The sequence below is a fragment of the Actinia tenebrosa genome, unplaced genomic scaffold, assembly GCF_029948245.1.
Source record: "Actinia tenebrosa isolate PJP-AT-01 unplaced genomic scaffold, QUT_ActTen_1.0 PGA_scaffold7__59_contigs__length_16204524, whole genome shotgun sequence".
NCBI classification, from domain to species: domain Eukaryota; kingdom Metazoa; phylum Cnidaria; class Anthozoa; order Actiniaria; family Actiniidae; genus Actinia; species Actinia tenebrosa.
The window spans coordinates 12,019,562-12,038,934 of NW_028292584.1; the positions used below are offsets into that span (position 1 = coordinate 12,019,562).

Here is a 19,373-nt window from a genome sequence, read left to right on the forward strand (position 1 = left end):
TAGCATTTTCTTTTTCTTTATTATCTCATGAGTTTATTTATTGGATGAATTTCCTCTCTACCTCCTAAAGACATGCATCGAATCTTGCCTTTTTGTATCATAGATTGCAAAGGATGAAATATTTTCCGCTGACCTTCCGCCTCATTTTTACTGTTATCTGCCTTCAATCGTGTGTTAACTTGTCAGGTATGTTAAAGTTAGAAACTAAAGTAATTCATCTGTAAATTAGCTCTCGATAGTCCTTGGGTTCTGAATTGCCTAATAGACCGCACTTTGTTAGAAAATTGGGAACCATATGGCATCTGATTTTATTATCACTTATCACTTCACTTATGAAGCACTCCAAACAGTTGCTTTATTCTTTTTAACAGGCTTCCCCTGACATAATACAGTCGATGTAATTTGAGATTCTATTGAAGGTAATATTTCGCATAGAGCAAATGTCTTTATGTAAAGATGCCAGCATCTTTGCAGGACATTACTTGATGTTCTCAGCCCAAAACACTGAGATTTTTCTGCATGGCTGCTCTTCTCCAATGGTCATGTTCCTTTAACTAATATAGCTGGGATGCAAGAAAAAGATGATCCAGTTTTATGTAGAAACGACATTTAAACAAGTATTTTAGTCGTTTAAGAGTGTTAAATCAATTACTGATACTTACGAACACAGAAAATTAAAGAAAAATTATTATGTCTAAAGAGCTTTTGTAACAACATAGTCAGCTCATCGAGACCTAGGCAAGTGATTATTTGAAGTTTTTTTTTGAGTAGGCAATAACCCAATTGTCACCAGCTTATGCAACATTTGTATCTGATCTGACACATCGCAAAATATACATGCAATTAAAATGGTTCTAAATTATTGTTATTTATCTTTGAATATAAATATTGTTTCCAACAGATAGGTCCAAGTTAACGTTTTCTGATATAATATTCAGTCATCTAGAACGTACTTCATATTGATGTTTTTAACTGTTTTATAAACGAAACAAATAATGACTAATTATTAAACATTATGCGCATTAGCAATTAATTCATATATATTATCTTAATACCAATAAGACATGTCACACAAACTTAATTCCATTATTCAATGTTTAAACGTTGTGTCCAACAGATGGGTTCAAGTGGATTTCACTACCTTCGCAAAGGACGAAAGGACATGTTGGTTCTACTGTTCACATCAAGTGGTATTACGAATGTAATGAATATGGTGTTACTAAAATTCTTTACAACAACACAGAGATGTTCTATCGATACGGAACAAAACAAAATTATTCTACAATAAGAAACGTAGTTCCTCATTTCTCTGTTATTGGTGGATCAAATGTGACAATTATCATCCCTGATGTTGATAAAAGTAAAAGTGGATCATATTGCTGTAGTATTGATTGTGATGGTGATAAAGATGAGGCATGCACGTTTCTCATCACATATGGTGTGAAATTGATGATAAATGTAAAACGAAACTGCGATGTCTACCAGTAGTGTAAACAACTTCACTTTGGGATTTCGCGCCTTCAAAGTCTGTTTTCCCTGTGGATGAGTTGACTTTACTGACAATGTTTTGAATAAAATCTCCAATGAACGGAAACCCAAAAAGAAATTATTTACACTTCCGGTTGACGTCGCCGTCGTAGAATTTGCAAATCTTAAAGTCCCTAGTGGCATTGAACGGAGTGGGGAGTGCAATTTTGTCTGAAATCCAAATATTGGTTTAAAAAAATTGCAAGACCGCGTAGCTTGAGTGCAATTTCAGTGTTTATTACATCCATTTTGAAATCACTACCAAATCCTGCAATCTGATTGGTTCCCTGCAGCAGTGATTTCAGCCTAAATCGCACGATTTTGAGCTCTAAATTGCACGATTTTGCACATCATCTGATATGAACCAATCACAAGAGAGACATGTCATTTTCTAGCCAATTATATTAAGGAATCCATTTGGGTGTTGAGCTCGCCGCTTCTTGCGAAAAAAAAAAAAAAAAAAACAGCCACGGCTCAAAACAATTTTTCGAAGAACGATTTTACCGTAAAAAGTCGTTAAAAAAACTTAAGAAGCCGTAAAAAGACTTAAAAAGACCAACTGAGCACTTAAAATTGTCAAAAGCATCTTTGTAAAGTAACTGCTTAAGTAAGGTGAAGATATTACAGCGAAAAGCAGAGGGAAAAATACAATCAGCATCTTTTGAATGTGATTCTTGGCGATTGATCGTGGAAAGTGGTTTCCTTTTCAATCTTTAAAGCATAAAACACATCGAAAATACAGTCATTAAAAGAAATATTTCTTAAGAAGAAGAATTTTGCCGAGCTACGTGACTTCTTAAGGACAACCGAAGGACTAAACAACCTTTGATGTTTGTTGTTTTCTCGGCACAAGTGTGATCATAACATGTTGAACAGAAATCTTAATAAAATACAAGCAGTGAGCTTTTGGACAGGATTGTCTTGCTATTTAATGTAAGTAAATGATTCTTAATACATGCATGTAATGCCTTTTGGTCCTACATAAATACATTTAAGTTTTCGATTGAAAGTGTTGGTTTTCAAAATGAGTATCGTTGCTCGTGTGCTCGATCAGTATGATAAACAAGTTCACTTGACAGCATGTTTGAATCGACTGCTTGTAGATTGTAAGTCATGTCGGTTTAACTAGAAAAAACGTCTTTTTCAAAAAGATTTCAAAATGGATATAATAAAGTGGCAATTGAACTTCGTGTCGTGCAATTTTGTTCTGGAATCAAACTTGCAATTACAAATCGCACTCCCGCTACGCGGTCGTGCGATTTTGTAACCGCGCGTTTGATTTCAGACCAAATTGCACTCCACTCAGTTCAATTACCATTATTAATCGGGCACAAGTTTGATTTCATAACAAAATTGCGCAATATAAAGTTCAATTGCCATTTTGTCATATCCAATTTGAAATCTCTTGCAGTGATACTAAATTTATAATTAAATTTGAAATCAACATTTAATTTTAAAAAAAACTGCATCTTATCTAGAAAAGGAATTTCTTCGGATGCTTTTCTTTTGCTTCTTTTTTTCTGTGATAAAAAATGCTTTGATTTCTGCAATTGTATTGGCTCTTCAAAACAGTGCGATTTTAAAATACTCGAAATGGTACAATCATGATTAAATCGCACTGCCAAGAGCGAGCCAATCACATTGCAGGAATCACCATTCATTTTCAACATGGATATAACTAATAGTCCAAACATATCACGCGATACCTAAAATTTTAAATCAGGTTATAAATTATTTTTATGCAAGGATAGCACCAAACTTGTAATTATTAACTCTTATTGCAATGACGTCCGCGTCTTAGCGATATTCAAAATGAGCGTGCATCAATGTGAGGCTATCTGGTCCAATTCGTTGTCAATTCCAATATAAACTGTGCACATCAACTCCAATATAAAGCTATTTGTTTTTTGTTGGTTTTTTTTCAACTGTATTTTGACTGAGTACTGCCAGGGTACAGAACACTTCTTCATTAACCAACTTCGGTTGCAGTCCTGCACTCTGCCACTATAAATACTTCTGAGTTTGTAATAAGACAAGTGTGGACATATAAACCTTTAAGCCTTTGAACAAATAGAAACTATAGATATGTTGACTTGTTTAAAAAGTTTAAAAGCTAAAGGCTATATTTGGTCAGTACACTATCAATAACATAACCATTCGATTAACCTATCTCTTTCTATATATTTTCTGTTTGCTTGTAGCTTTACCTCCTATCAACTACCTGACCTCACACCTTTATGGCAAACAAGGAAATTCAATAACATTAAGATGTAATGCCTCTGGATATCCAGCACCCCGTGTTACATGGACACACAAGGATACAAACAGAACAATTGCTAATTCCAGTGTGACGTCATTCAACATCACTGGTAAAGCATCAGGAGGAAGCTATTGCTGTCACGTGTCAAACGGTTTTGGGGAGGAGACTAATTGTACGTCCCTTAAAGTAATAGGTATGTGTGGCTTACATAGTAGGATACTAAAGATATATCACAATAAAGTTGGAGCACTTGTACAGCGGATGATTTCTTGGCATCGTCATTAACATTTTGAAGAAAGAAACAAAAATAGAACAAAAACAAATACTATTAACTCGTTTTTTTTTTTTACGTGTGGGATATTAATCTATAATATAATAACTATATATATAATATCGATAATATAATAACTATAACTATATATCTATGACCATAAATACTCGCGTCTCGGTAAATACCCCCGATATTCACTTCGCCTTCGGCGAATAATTGTTAAACATTACATAAACGAAAAAGAGAATGATTTTTTTAAAATCATAACATATCACTTCCTCTCTGAATTCTTTTAAACAATATTAGTGACCTTGATATATTGGTGATTCATGTTATAATACTAGTCATTATTTTTCGTCTTACAGAATATCAACCAATACATACAGTGCTGGCAACGAACAACACTTTTACAACAGCAAATAAGACATTCAAAATATTCTGTAAAGCAGACGCATCTCCCCCAGCAAAATACTCCATCGAACAAGGGAACAAACAAATGGTCAACTCCACTGATGGTTATGTCACAATTACTACGCCAGAGAATGGATATCTTGCTTTCAGTTGTATTGCAAAGAACAAATATGGACAAGGAAAAACAGTGCATCTTAAAATACCAATATATCGTAAGTATTCCCTCCATTAATTTTTCCTTGCATTCGTCTTGCTACATTCGTTTCCTCCCTTATTTTTTCGTTTTTATTTTTTATTTTATTTCAAAATTGCTAATTTTTTATTTCTATAATTAATGTGGAAATTATTTTTAAAACGTTGTTGTTTTTAATATGCAAACTCTGACATTTAAAATCACATTAATTAGATTTAAATCTAAATAATATAATTATAAATATCAGAGTTTGAATATTTTACATCCAGTTCTAAATATTTTCTTGCCTTTTTCCAAAATATGCAATTATTTTGGGAATAAAATAAGTTATTATTTAACAAAGTAAATTAATAACCATAAAATTATGTCACGTGAATTATCGCGATTGAGGCTGTGTCATGTGCCGAATGCATGTGACAGGAAGGGATAAGGCCGCGACGTCTTAATAATCGATGCAACAATCAGGCGAACCCATGATCTAATAATTATTATTATATGTCTCTATTATTATATGATTTATTTTCATATTATTTGAGATAAAATTAGACTGTATTTAAAAGTTTATTCTTGGGTTAGATAACTCAAAATTCTTTGAGATATACATAACGACGAAACAGCCGCCATGTTGGTGGATCTAAGAAGAGAAGCTAATGAGGAATGCTTTGTAATCCGCGTCAACCAACATGGCGGCTATAACGTAACATACGGCTCAATAATTGATGTGATAAATGAATCATCTGCAGAAAAAGCACTCGATAATTCATTTATCGTGATCAAGTCACCTTCCAAGCTTTGGTTAGATGAGTGTTCTTAGGTAATCAGAGATAACGTTAGTAAAGTGTTCCACAAATTAAACCAAGAGATTAGTAAATAGGTAGCCAGGAGAGTTAAATAGTACTGGTAATAAGTAGACCTATTGATACAAATGTTATCAAAGTTGCAATTCAGTGCTCCTTACTCAATGTATTAAAGCTTCCTGCGTGTACGTCGAGGACCACGAAGAGGACTACAATGAGGGCCACAATGAGAGATTGTGCGCTTTGAAACTAATCTTGTGTTTGAAATCACAAAGAGCGGTTTGTGGCTATCTTGAATGATCAAATAACATTGTTGAAACAGGAAGCTCTCATCACCAAGGTGTATTTTTTTTCAGAGAGGTCCTGCGTCATGCAAGTCAAACATTCGCCGCCAGGGCTCTCAGCATGATTCCTTCGTTCAGGCTGCAGCCTCCAAAAACTAACATTAGGGGGCGAAAGAATTTTTTAGTTATTAAAATGAAAAAAAAAACGAAGGTAAAAAAATTTGAGTAAGTATATATTTTAGGTCACCCATCCAGGTACTAACCCTCCTTAAACGGTCTTGACACAGTATATTCAATGCTCAAGTTTTTTCCACTGGGCCACGGATATTACGAATTAGCACAACAATAGCCTTGAAAACAATGCACCAGATAGACTAGACTTTTCAACATCAATTCCTCAACCGTGCGTGGTAGAGATGCAAGGGATTAGCCGATATGGTCTGGGGGCCGGCTGGTCTCTCCCCTGATGCTTCGGCTAGAACATTTTCTTGCGTAATTCGTACACCCAAGGGCAGAAGGATTTAATCGCCGTCAGGTCCGAAGTCCATACGCCGCCTCAGCTCTGCGGATGTCTCGGGGGTATGGCACAGTAGAATCGTTTTTTTTCCTTTCTTTCTTTCTTTCTTTCTTTCTATGTTTTTTTTTTTTTTTTTGTTTCTGTTTTTTTTTTTTTTGTTGTTGTTGTTTTTTTTGTTATTATTATTACTATTTTGTGTTATTATTACATTTTTGTTTTGTTTTTCTATTTATTCATTTATTTATTTATTTATTATTATTATTACTATTATTATTTGTAGATTAATTTAGTTCAGACATTTCCCCCCACTTATGTATTAGTATTATTAATTTAATTATTTTACTTTTCACTTTTTCACTTTAAAATCTTCTTTGGATTCTATCCTTACGATCAATATTTTTTTTTACTGGAAGAGTGACTAATTGATTTAATTCTTATATAAAAAAGGAAATCGAAAATATTTGCGCCAAAGTTTGCATTGACTTTAACTGTCGCTCCTCTATTTTATGTTACTTAATATTTAATAAGACAAAATAATAGATAAAATATTCAATTCTGTATTTGATGATAGGTTGTTTTCATTGTTTCATTTCTATTTACTCTATGCCATTTGGTTCCAGTCTTATGTTAATACTTCATAGTCTTGCTCTAACATGTCAGCTATATCCGTTATTGCAAATACGGTTAACGAAAGACGCGCACTGTAATGCTAAAAGCCAATTGAATCCTTGAAGGGGGAATTTTGGCTACAAATGGTTGACGAAACTGAAACATAAGATTAACGTTTCTATTTTGGACATGAAAAAATATCGTGTTGCAGCATTATACAGGCCAAAACAAAGAAAAAACATTTTGAGATTCAAAAGTGATTAATAGCTGTTTCGTAATGTTACTTATTGCACTTTCACGTATGACTCTCTTGGGAAAAGATGTGTGGACTGTTGACATTTGATAGGAATGCAGCAAATAACGGTGTTTCCAGTATTTCTTTTTTTCTCCTCGATCCATCATATCGGTAAGTGTGCACTTTATTTTCAATCCAAACGTGTATTCTATATAGAATGTATGCTTTACCATTGTTTATCAATAATCTATATTGTCATATATTAGAATTTGAGTAAATGATTACGTTCCGAATGAGTCTCATCCAAATAGCTTATGTTATGGTCTTGTAGAAAGTGATACGGGATAATAAAACGCAACCGATTTGGTGTAGAATACCGTAGGAAAATAAATGGATCTCAGTCAACACAGATTAAAAGTATTGATGCATTTAATAAATTTGGAGATACTGGAGCTCCTAATGAGAGTGATCCAACATTGAAGCAATTGTGAATCTGCCAAATAAAAATGAAATATTGATGGAATGAAGGGACTGGATTTGATGCATTTGAAAGTGTACATTGTATGCGTGTTAGGATGATGTAAACAAGAAAAAAAACTGACATATTTGGCAATTACGAAAATAATTAAATTTGGTAATTTGAATGAATTAAGCAAATGACTGGATCTCCCAAAAAATTATATATTTACGTCAGTTTGTTGGTTTTTTTTTCTGTCGCAGTTGCGAACGCCCGGCTTACACAAACTCCACTCGGAAGATCATACGCAGTCGTCGGCGATACAATAAAATTCAATTGGAATTACACAGTTGTTAACGAAGAAGTTGATTTTGGACATTATGTCTCTTCTCCAGTCTGGTATTATTATAACCCTGATGGACATACTAAGTCAGTCATAGCAGTTGATGATGGGCTGCGTGGTTGGAAGTGGACGATAAGTCAACGAACGTGTCCACCAAGGCTGCTGTACCCTACAGTTCGCGTTAGCAAAGAGTCAGTTGCTACTTTGGTCATTTCTAACGTAACAAACAATGACAGTGGATGGTATGGAATATCTTTGGTGCTAAGAATATCACCTTTAATCACCAACAAAGTGGAACTTATAGTCATTGGTAAGTATAGATCATCTTTTAGTCAGGGTGTCTATCATTGATGTGACCGTAGGTTCAATCCACGAGCTTTCGTCATATGTTTGTTGATTTGTTTTTCGGTTCTCTCCTGTCCTTCGAGGGATTTTTTTGTCAAGTTCTAAAGAATCTACAAATACCTATTGGAATAATTTACTAAACCGTTGCCGGAATTAGATCAGAACAGCACTGAAAGTCTTCTATTAGCCCATACGTATACGCTCCTAATAAAACAACCAGTGGATATTTCTCTCTCACGACTTTGGGAAATGTACTCAGTCACTGTCACTTGCTTTTTTAAAAAATTTTTTACTTTGTGACTTTCGATTCTGTTTTTCTTTCTTTCTTTTTTCTTTTTTTTTTTTTTAATCCTTTTTTATTTTTATTTTGCCATGTCAACTAAGTAATATATACCAATTATTTACTTATATCCACTTTGACACAATTTTAAATAACCCGTCGTGATACCAACTTTAAAGACTTTTGTCACCATCCCATTATATTTACTATTAGAATACTATTATAGTTTATTTATTATAACTTTTTTCAGCAGAAGCCAATCGTTTTACAAAAGTACCACCAAGTCTTTTGTTTGTGGCACAAGGTAAAACAGCGCGTTTTGAGTGGAATTACAGTTATAATAACAGAAACATCGAGTTCCAGGGAGACTCACCCGTATGGGGGTACATCGACCAAGACAACCAATGGACAACCATAGCATTAGGAAAAAAGAACCAGGGCCAGGGATGGGAAGTGGCCCTAAATACTACTACATGTCCTGCAAGGTTGTTAAACCCTACTCGCGTCCATGTTGAACCATTGGCTACTTTGGTCATTCGTAACGTAACTATAGCCGACAATGGCACCTATGGATGTAGTTTAAAACTAAAATGGGGCCCTTCAGTTACTAACACGGTGCAACTTATTGTAACGAGTAAGTGTTCCGCCAATTTCCTTTCCATAAAGTAGCCAGTCATTATGTCGTACCTATGTTATAAATATTATTCAAAAATGTATAATTTTACTTGTTGAAACTAATTACCACTTTGCTTCTGAAATAACTTTCCAGACTATCCAGAAATCACTTTTCCAATTACACTACCATCGATGATAATACAAGAAAGATCCCAATTGGATATTCCTTGTTTGTCACGTGGTTTGCCAACGCCTAATGTCACGTGGTTAAGAGTACCAAGGAACAGTAACTCCTTCATGAGCAAAGGAATAGGAAAAGCGACGCTAAGAATCCAAGGGATTAACAGGAATCAAAGTGGGGTTTATGAATGTTATGCCAACAATAATCCTAATGAGGTCCCAGTATTTACAAAGATTGACATTATTGTAGTGTGTAAGTGTGTAAGATATAAGTGATGTTTGGAGGAGTTCATGAGATTATGAATTTTGAATTATATTTATTGTTTATGGATTAAACATACTTCTTATTTATACGATCATGATATATTTCTTGTGTTTATTCAGTTTGAGGGGGGAAATTTAGAAAAAAAAGTTGTTCTGTATATTTTTTGCATACCCATGCATTATCATAGTATAACTAGACTTAACTTGATAAGTTTTAAGCAAAAACCATCAGTAATATTAAGCTCTTTCGACCGTCCTAAAATAATAGTCAAATTTACTCCTAAAGAATTAAAAAAACAAACATCGTAAAGAAAGTAATTATATATATATATATATATATATTTAATATTCCAAAAATGTTGTCAAGACATATCAAGACTTTACTCTACATGTTAGTCGAAGTTGGAGTAGAGAAAGCTCACTCCATATATGGTATGATCAAATCCATATTTGGATTGTGCGGAAAAGCGGCAAACAAAAATAATAAAATAAACTCCAGCTTTCAGTTGACTTGCTTTTGACTCCTTGGATTAATTGATATATCTTTATTTGACCAGCATGACTTTAACAACATTCTTTCAATCGTGCAGATAAACCAATAATTGATAACCGCTTGTCATCTGGGAATAACGTATCTTCTATTTTGGGTGACACAATTCATTTACGGTGTGCTGCAAGTGGTGTCCCTCTGCCTAATATCACGTGGTATACAGCTGATGGTAAAATATTTTCAACTGGGACAACGTCGTATCCAGGTGGAAGCGAGCTAGTATTGACAACTACTCGTAAACAAGATTATGGGATGTATAGATGTCGCCCTGAGAATACTGTTGGAGTTGCATGGCATAATATTACAGATATGCAAATATCATGCAAATATGTAAATATTATGAATTATTCTTGAGCTGGAACTTTTTAATTGATAAGTGCCATTTTTACAAAATATTTATAAAATTAAGTTCCTTTTTGGGGAAAAAAAAAAAACAAACAAAAAACATACAAAAATACGGCAACCACACTACTACACTGCTCATATATAAGTGATTTTGAAAATAGAATTTTATCCTTGAAAAAAAAAAAAAAGTTCCTTTTTTGGGACTCATGTTGATTGTAACAGCCAAATATATTATTTGAAAAAATATTAAAATACTTGACAACAAAAAAGTATGTTGCTATGACTATAAATAGTTTTGCTATGAAATTATAATAAATTGAGTGGAGAGGATTAAAATTATGTATATCGTTAATGTTTGATCATTCTCATCAACAGCATCACCATCATTAACATCGCCTTCATCATCGCCATCATCGTCACCATCATCACCGTCATCATCTTCACCAAGATCATCAACAGCACTATCGTCAATAATCATCAGCATCTTTAAAATCACCATTACTATCATTCATACTATCACTATAATCACCAATACTATCGCAAACACCACCATCATCGTCATTATCAACATCAACGCCATTGTCATCACCATCATCAACAACAATTATCATCACCATCATCAACAATTATCATCATCGCCACTATCTACATCACTACAACAATGGCTATTATCATTATCACTAATCATCATCGCAATTATCATCACCATTATTATCATTGTCACAATCGTCATAATGCCCATCATCACCATCGTCATCATCAACACCATCGAAAACTGATTGTTCAAATTATTGATTGATTGTTCAATTATTTGAACATTGCAATAGTAGTTTCATAATTCAAATCTTCTTTGTTAATAACAGGTCAATGCAGTGGAAATTATCAGAAATACAAGAGATCTTTGGGCAGCAGCTAGCAGTAACATCATTAACGGTATGCAGTAGACTTTCATATATTATTTAAAGTTAATTTGGTTTTCTAAGCGAACGGGGAAAAAACAAAGCAAATGGGTGGCAGAAAAAGAAAAAAAAAGGAAAAAAAAAGAAAGAAAACAAGCAAACGCTCTAAGTTATCAGTCAATGCATTTTGCACAATTGCTCGCCTATATCCATGTATTGATTAACTTGCTGATAATTCACATTGCCCCCATTAAACTTTTTTATTTATTAATTTACTTTATTTATTTATTTACCTTTTTTTTTTTTTTTTTTTTTTTTTCGTAGAACCGGTTATTTTCATCATCTGGCTGAGCATAACACTTGTTACAGAAATTATAAACATTGTTCTCATTATCTTTATTAAATCTAGAAAGTACCAAAAGTGCAAAGGTAGGTTAAAGCCGAACTGAGGTGTCGGAGTTGTTTAAAAATTGAGGGGTAAGGGTGGAGAGGAGGAGTAGTAGGGGGGCAGTGGGTGGATCCATTAACGCATTGTCTTTCTCTCTGGTGAACAGTGTTCAGTAAAATGACCCATACATCTTTCATAAGTCATTCCCTTCGATTAGCAATTTGCTATGTTTAGGTTCCCGACTTGTTAATTTGATTTAAATTCATTATTTCCAAGTATCAGAAATCCTAAATCCCTAGAACCAAAAGATCAAAAATAGACACATCGAGCGAGAAAAAGTTTAAGAAAAATGATTATTTATATTTAATCACTCTATTCGTTAATCATTCCAGCAAACTGTGACGCAAACCTCGGAAAAAAAAAAGCATCTGAATATGAAACAATGGATCTGCTGTTTTCTCATACAGTCACATGATGTACAGTGCAAGTCCAAAATATGCTATACGGCAAATCGTTGGTGGTTAAAGAAAACTTGGGTTGCAAGCGGCAGTCATTAGTAAGAATTTAACATTATCAGGAACATAGTTGTGCCCTACCACGTTGATCCCCACTATACGAGCTTTTGAACGCAGAAAATATCGAAACAACTCATATATATATATATATATATATATATATATATATATATATGTATATATTTTTTTTTACAAACACTGCACAAAGCAAGAAAACTATCTTTGTTAGTTAAACTGACTTCGCATAGCGAATCATAAAAAATTCAGAAGAATCCAGAACTCATATGGCTAAATTCAATTAGTAAAAATACACAGGTGATTATTCAAAAATCTCGTGCGCTGATTGGTCGAGAAACTTACACCATCCCACGATAATCACCTCCAGCGATAATCCAAAATGGCGGCCAGCCGCTTTGTTGCTGTTACCGCAAAAAATTTCCTTTATCTTCCTTTTTTTGAAACAATCACCTGTGTATTTATGCTAAAAAATTATTTGCCTCAGCCTCAGTGAATATCGGGGAATATTTACCTCGCCGCTCGAACACTCGTGTCTCGGTAAATATTCCACGATATTCACTTTGCCTTATTTGTTAAATAAAACAATTACAAATTAAACAAAAAAATGTAATAACCAAAGGTTGTGTGTGTGGTGTGTGTGTGCGTGTGTGTGCGTGCGTGAGTGAGTGTTTTTAAAAAAATTCAGTGCTACATTTTTCTGGCTGCTATGGTATAAAAAGGTTATGGTATTAAAGTTATGCCCTTTAAAAAACATTTTTTTAACATTAAGCAAATAAATGGATTTGTTTTAGTTTTTTATTATCATTTATATTCAATATTTTGACAGGAACAACTAGTTTAGCTAGGCTAGTTTAAATAGAGTCCTGCACTATCAGTAACCTGCAATCACCCAGAAGCACGACGAGAAGGGAAGTCATTAGAGCGAACCTTTAGATCCGACGAGAACGAGAACGAGTACAAATATGAGGTTTTAAACTTTTAAAGGAAGGCACTATCTTTGTGTAGTCTTGATCGTGTACGTAGATTAAAACTTAAGATTGTAAAAAAGAAAAAAATCGGGAATCGACTGCGATTTAGTGTTAAGCACGTGCACAGGTCCAGTTTTGAAAAACTCGTACTCGTACTCGATCTCGTACTCTTCGTCGTATCTAAAGGTTGCTAATATTCATGGGCTTCTCCGGTAGTCAAACGGGAAGTAGTCGAGTTTCTCTTTCAACTATTGTTGTTCTTCCGCCCCTCCACCTTTTTGTGTCTTCTTCTCATGATCAGCAAAACACCTGTAGCTGCAGCAATTATTATCAAGACTACAACAATTAGTATGGGAAGGACAATTTTAACTTTAGAATCCATCTTAGGCTCCTTGCGTTGGTCTATGGAAAGAATTAAAACGTAACGGTTAATGAATTAATATTACTATACCATGTCATATCAGATAACCAAACTTTAAAAAACAAAAACGCTCTATTTCCATTTATTTCCTTTCCTTTCCTTTCCTTTCCTTTCCTTTCCTTTCCTTTCCTTTCCTTTCCTTTCCTTTCGTTTCCTTTCCTTTCCTTCTCTTCTCTTCTCTTCTCTTCTCTTCTCTTTTTTTCTTTTCCATTATCGTTACTAGTACATTAAATTATCCAGAAAACACATAAAGTACGACGGAGAACGTATAAAGCATAGGAAACTCTTACCTCTTACAAAAATAAACAGAGTTCGATTTTGTCCAATGCCAACTTTATTGAACGGGACACATCGGAGAGAATTTTTTCCTGTCTTTTCGAGTTTGAAGGCAAATACGCCTGGGAATCGGTTTCCATTTTGGATCAGCTTGTTGTTAACGTACAACACATAGTTTGCTGGTGGATTGGCAGCTGCTGAGCAATTGACGTCTATATGTTCTTCTTTATAAAACACTAAACTTGTGTTTGTTAAAACACTGATCTCGGTGGCTTCTGGTTTATCTGAAGATAATAATATGCAGACAAGTATAAAAATTATTCATTTTATTTTAACTATTAATTATAAATTTTATTCTTATTAAATCACGATGGCCGGTTGCTAGGGCTTTTGCTCTTAGAAGATACGTACCACCAATGTTTGCCTGACAAAGTAGTAGTTTAGGTTTCAAATCAATCAAGACACTTGAAAATATTGATTAGCGAAATCCGGTTAATTAATATCAATTATTAATTATATCAATATTAATATATTATGGTAATTGAACTGAGTGGAGTGCAATTTGGTCTGAAAGCAAACAAAAGATAACAAAATCGCATGATTGCAATTTCTTAATCGTGATTTTGATTTCAGACCAAAATTGCACGACACGAAGTTCAATTACTATTTGAGTTATATCCATTTTGACATCAATTTCAATGATAATACATTTAAGGTCAAATGCTATTAAGATTTAGTCAAAACAGCTGTCTTACACCTAAAAAAAATCTTCAATTTTTTCTCATGATTTTTTTATTTACTTATTCTTTTTTTATATTGTAATCTAGAACGTATGTCTCTTAGGATGAACTACATAAATAATAATAATAATAATAATAATAATAATAATAATGATAATAATAATGATAATAATAATGATAATAATAATAATAATAGTTATACTTTTTTTTAATTTTAATAATAACAATAACTTTATTGACAATAATAATAAATAATATAATAAAACAATAAAAAAGGAGAGATTATGAACATAAAATAGCGAATATATATAATGATTACTTATTTATCTATGAAAACATATTTGTAAAATAAATGAATAGCTCAAAACACGAGTCCAGCTCTTCACTCTGATATAATACTATATTAAAACTATACATTTATTATTAAAATCTAAATATCTCTAAATTTCTGCTACATTGGCGTTAAGGTTAAAGTCATTCAAGAATTCATTGTTCTTAAAAAAAAGGGTTCTTGTCCCCCTGACACACATGTGTACTGACTTAATTATTTCAAAAGATCATCGAGTTCTAATCCATGTTATAGTACTTGCATATGTGTCACCTGTCTTCTTGGTTAATTTCTCAGTAAGGTGCTTTAGAAAAATCTGGCATTCTGCCCCCATGCCTCCATTTGTACCAAAAACTAAGGGCGTAAAAGTTCCCATATCGACATCGATTACTCTTTGCTGGTACTTTCTCTTTTTTTCGCTTTCTTGATCTTTGAAGATTGTAGAAGTGGATTTGTTTTGGTTGCTCTTGGAATTAACATGCGATACTCTTACATCAAAAAATGCAGTTACTCCCGGTGCCCAAAACGATCCAGCTTTGATGTCGAGCCTTGCATCCTGACTTGTGCTAGTAGATTTTAGATTAAATTGTTCGCCATCCAATGGGATAAGCTGTGGCTCCTTTTGAACGTTGTTGCAAACCTTGTTTAAAAATATGGCAAGTAGATCACGGACATTATCATGTCTTTGTGCAACAAATCCTCCCTTTTTACAAGATAGTGCATGGCTTACCGAAAAGGTTGTCCCACAAGTGTAGGTACTTGGTAAACCCGATAACGGTATATTATAATGCAGACAAAGAGAATCTCTGAATTCTTGCTTATTCAAAGTAAGTCCCTGTTCTTTAATTGGTATGGCATTGAGCCATGAGCTTGCTCCTTTGTCTCTTGCTTGGGTTACTTGACGGAGTATGTCAGGTGGTATAATAGTTATAATAATAATGACGATGATGATGATGATGAGAATAAGAATAATAGTATTCTATTACATAATGCTCGCTGCTCCAACTCAGTTAAAAATAAGTATGGGAAAAAATATTGACCAGCGGCTGACGGAAGTCATCGTGGTGAAGCCTCATCAAACAGGATATACGCGAACCACACGAATTTTTGGGTGGGTGGGAGTGGCGTTTTGCACTCCACGGTTTGATCCGCTGGTAGGAACTGAGTGGGAGGTTAAAATTTAAGGCGTATTGATACTTCAAAATGTCCACCTTTTAAATACCAATGTGCCACGGGCACTCTCAAGGGAATTAAGTACTCATTTTTTCTTCGCATGTTGCAACGAGCATTAAGAATAGTATTCTATTACATAATGATCGCTGCTCCAACTCAGTTAAAAATAAGTATGGGGGAAAATATTGACCAGACAACCGATGTTCACCATCAGGGTTATACCATTCCACTAACCCTTCACCCATTAATTAATCCCAATCTTATTCCCCTTACTAATCATAATACCCTCCAGACTAGACGTATATCATAATCTTTTATTCAGTGTGCTCTCTTTTAGCTGGGTTTTCCACAGGAAAGGCACATACAAAGCGTTTCAACTCATTCATATATTCCCACGCCGTGGTAATAGGACTTTCATCTCGCGAAGCTAGTTTTTCAGATGCCCCCGAGGGATTTAGAACCTTGGCTAATTGCATGTAATAAAGGGCAGTATGACGTCTTGTCCACCCCACATGCTCCATGAGTTCAGAAAGCTCTGCACCCGAGAGAGCCAGGGTAATGTCACAACCTGACCGGAAACCATGCAGTGTTTCTCCTTCATCTGCTCCCATTTGTTTTAAGTACGACTTCAGGCGGGCTTCTGCTGTAGTGGAACTCAATGGAGAATCTGCAATATACCACCGTTAGGGGTGGTTGGGCGAAACAAGTAACCCGTAGTGAGCCTGATACCAATTTGTTTGGCTATCGCCATGTATCTCTCAATTCCCGCCACTGGGCAAATAGTCGTCTGAGCATTATGTCGAATTCCAAAAACATTGCTGTCCCCATCTCTCAAAGTTTTCCCCCCATATATATATTATATGTAAATAGCCAACCACCCCATTGGATTCCAAACCATGTTCGGCTTTGTTGATCCAGAAGCAAGTGATCATACCCAGACTTGTCGTCCAAGGTTGTTTGAAAAGAGTTTTTGAAGACATATCGGGGTAAGTTGGTCAAGTGATCTAGAGAAAAAGGACTGTCGCACATCCATAGGTTAAGGAAGCGGGCATCGTGACAGAGGCATGGTTTTGAGGGTTCGACAGTGAGTGGAAGGACCAGGTGAGGCATTGAGACTTGGCCAACTCTTCCAAGGAGAGAAATAGCACCCGACTTTAATCGATCCAGAAGAGTACGCTGGACAAAACTCACAAAAGGCCTGCATATTGGGTTTTTCCGAAAACATATCCGTGGGGGTCTATCCGAGTCGTAACGCTTGCCTTTGAATACCCCAGAAAAATGTTGAAAAATGGTTGAATGGACACTCTGTGTTTAATCCAATAAAGAACTTGCGCTTGCTGTGAACTTGGACCGTTTCCCACCATTTCGACCCAGCGATCGCTATACGAGTGAAGCTCTCCTGCGTGAAAATATGCGGGGTCCCGGTAAAACAACTCTGCCGGACAACCAAAAACCATCCCATTCACAACCTGAGGAACCTTTTCCGTTAAGCGTTCTAGGGTTGCCACCCCTCTGCTGCGATCCACAGGGTTCCCATGCAAATCGATCCAGTGCTCTAGACTGGGAGCCAGCAAATTGTGAGACCGGACTTGCTCATCAAAATTAGCGTGGTATTCCCAAGGCCATCCCAAACGTCGTTCGTTTTCCTAAACCAAGGTAGAAAAAAGGGAACCCACAGTCAGCAGAGGGGTGACAATCCTGACCCAGTAAACACTTAAGATCGAATGGTTCGCGAAGTTGCGGCCGCCATATTTTTTCATGTCACATGGCTTTGGGGTCATTCCCAGTCCATTTTACCGGGGATTTTGTTCAGATCGTATTTAGAATGTTGCTCTTCTTGGCGTTCTTTTGAAAAAAAAAGTTAAGAAATTTGCTTAGTTTTTTATCTTATTGTTGATATTTTTACTTAACTTTCGTTTACGTGTTTGTTTATACTGACGCCAAACGTTAGGACACAAACATATTTTCAATAGGTGTGATATCGCACCTATTCAAATCGAAAACAAAAGTAATTTGCAAAAACCTCAGTATACTGGAACCCCTGCTAAACCGGAAATTTTTATCGGTCCCAGCAATGTCCGGTATAGAGGGGTTTTACTGTACTCTTTTTCAGAACGGTCAGCTCTCTTCAACTGCCTGTTGGTCGCAAGGACAAAACCAAGGGTATTGAAATTATTTTGAGAGGCTGATATTCAATAAGTACAGCATTGCAATTCACAACTTTATTTCATAATCCTAAAGAAGGACGCGACTTTTAACAGACACGCTATTCATTCTATTCATTCTTATGTTGACTTATTGTCATTTCTTTTCACATTTTCCCGGGTACTGGGAGCTCCTAATCCCGCCAAGTCCCTTTTGCGCTTGACACAGTTAGCGCGAAAATGACCAGGCTCGTGACAGTAATAGCACTTAGCATCTGTAGAGGAACTCGATGTGTCTCGTCGCGCTGGGCCTGCGGTGGTTCTAGAAGACTTCTTGCGAGATTCCTCCTTCTGAACTTTAAACACAACCGAGAGCACCTTCTCATGATCTTTGTCCCCAAGCAAGGGGAGAACCAAGCTTCTAAAGAATTCCTTAGGCTGTTCCAACTTCCCTCGAAGTGTCTCGTAGACCACCCGATAGTAATTGGCCTTCTCGTGTTTGTTATCGTGGGCCACATTCTTTAAGGCGTCACGCAATGATGTCGAGTGTCTCGTACTGGTCAAATTCTACCAAAGGCCGGGATGCTTTAGCAATAATGCGTTCTACCATGACCTCTACTGATGGTTTGACAAAGGAGTCCACAGCTCGTTTCAATTCATCGTACTTTGCCTATCATTGGAAGCACAGACATAATCCTGAGCATGGCATTTGAGTATGGATAATCCAGCAAACAGAATCAAGGTGTATCCACATTCCTTAATAAGAGACCGAAGAATCAATGAAGCCCACCTGCCTCAAAGAATGCTCTGACATAATCTTCATGTTACACTCCCAACGGAAATTTCACATTCAAATAACCAATATTGTGGTTTATGAAGCGCAACCAATACAATCAGTTCATAATAGCCGTTTTAACTGATTCTGAATTGGGTTGGCGAGGAACTAACTCCGCACCCGGTGGTGACATTTCAAAACACTAATAACTTCACAGTTCAACAAACATAAGAACGTTCTCAATC

General features: G+C 35.3%; 1 protein-coding gene across 1 annotated transcript; it reads left to right on the top strand.

Annotated features, from left to right (window-relative positions):
• Window positions 1-7,208: 7,208 nt before the first annotated feature.
• LOC116289621 (uncharacterized) lies at window positions 7,209-12,245 on the top strand. Its single transcript, XM_089040599.1, has 8 exons — window positions 7,209-7,275; window positions 7,825-8,214; window positions 8,780-9,163; window positions 9,299-9,577; window positions 10,179-10,468; window positions 11,347-11,416; window positions 11,707-11,811; window positions 12,163-12,245. The coding sequence occupies exons 1-8, from the start codon at window positions 7,218-7,220 to the stop codon at window positions 12,243-12,245; spliced, it is 1,659 nt and encodes a 552-aa protein (XP_088896725.1). The 5' UTR covers window positions 7,209-7,217.
• The last annotated feature ends 7,128 nt before the right edge of the window (window positions 12,246-19,373 follow it).

Coding starts and splice junctions, on each gene's coding strand:
- LOC116289621 (XM_089040599.1), top strand. CDS start 7,218: ATGCAGCAAATAACGGTGTTTCCAGTATTTCTTTTTTTCTCCTCGATC. Junction 10,469..11,346: donor TGCAAATATCATGCAAATAT/GTAAATATTATG, acceptor TGTTAATAACAG/GTCAATGCAGTGGAAATTAT. Junction 11,812..12,162: donor AAAGTACCAAAAGTGCAAAG/GTAGGTTAAAGC, acceptor TAATCATTCCAG/CAAACTGTGACGCAAACCTC.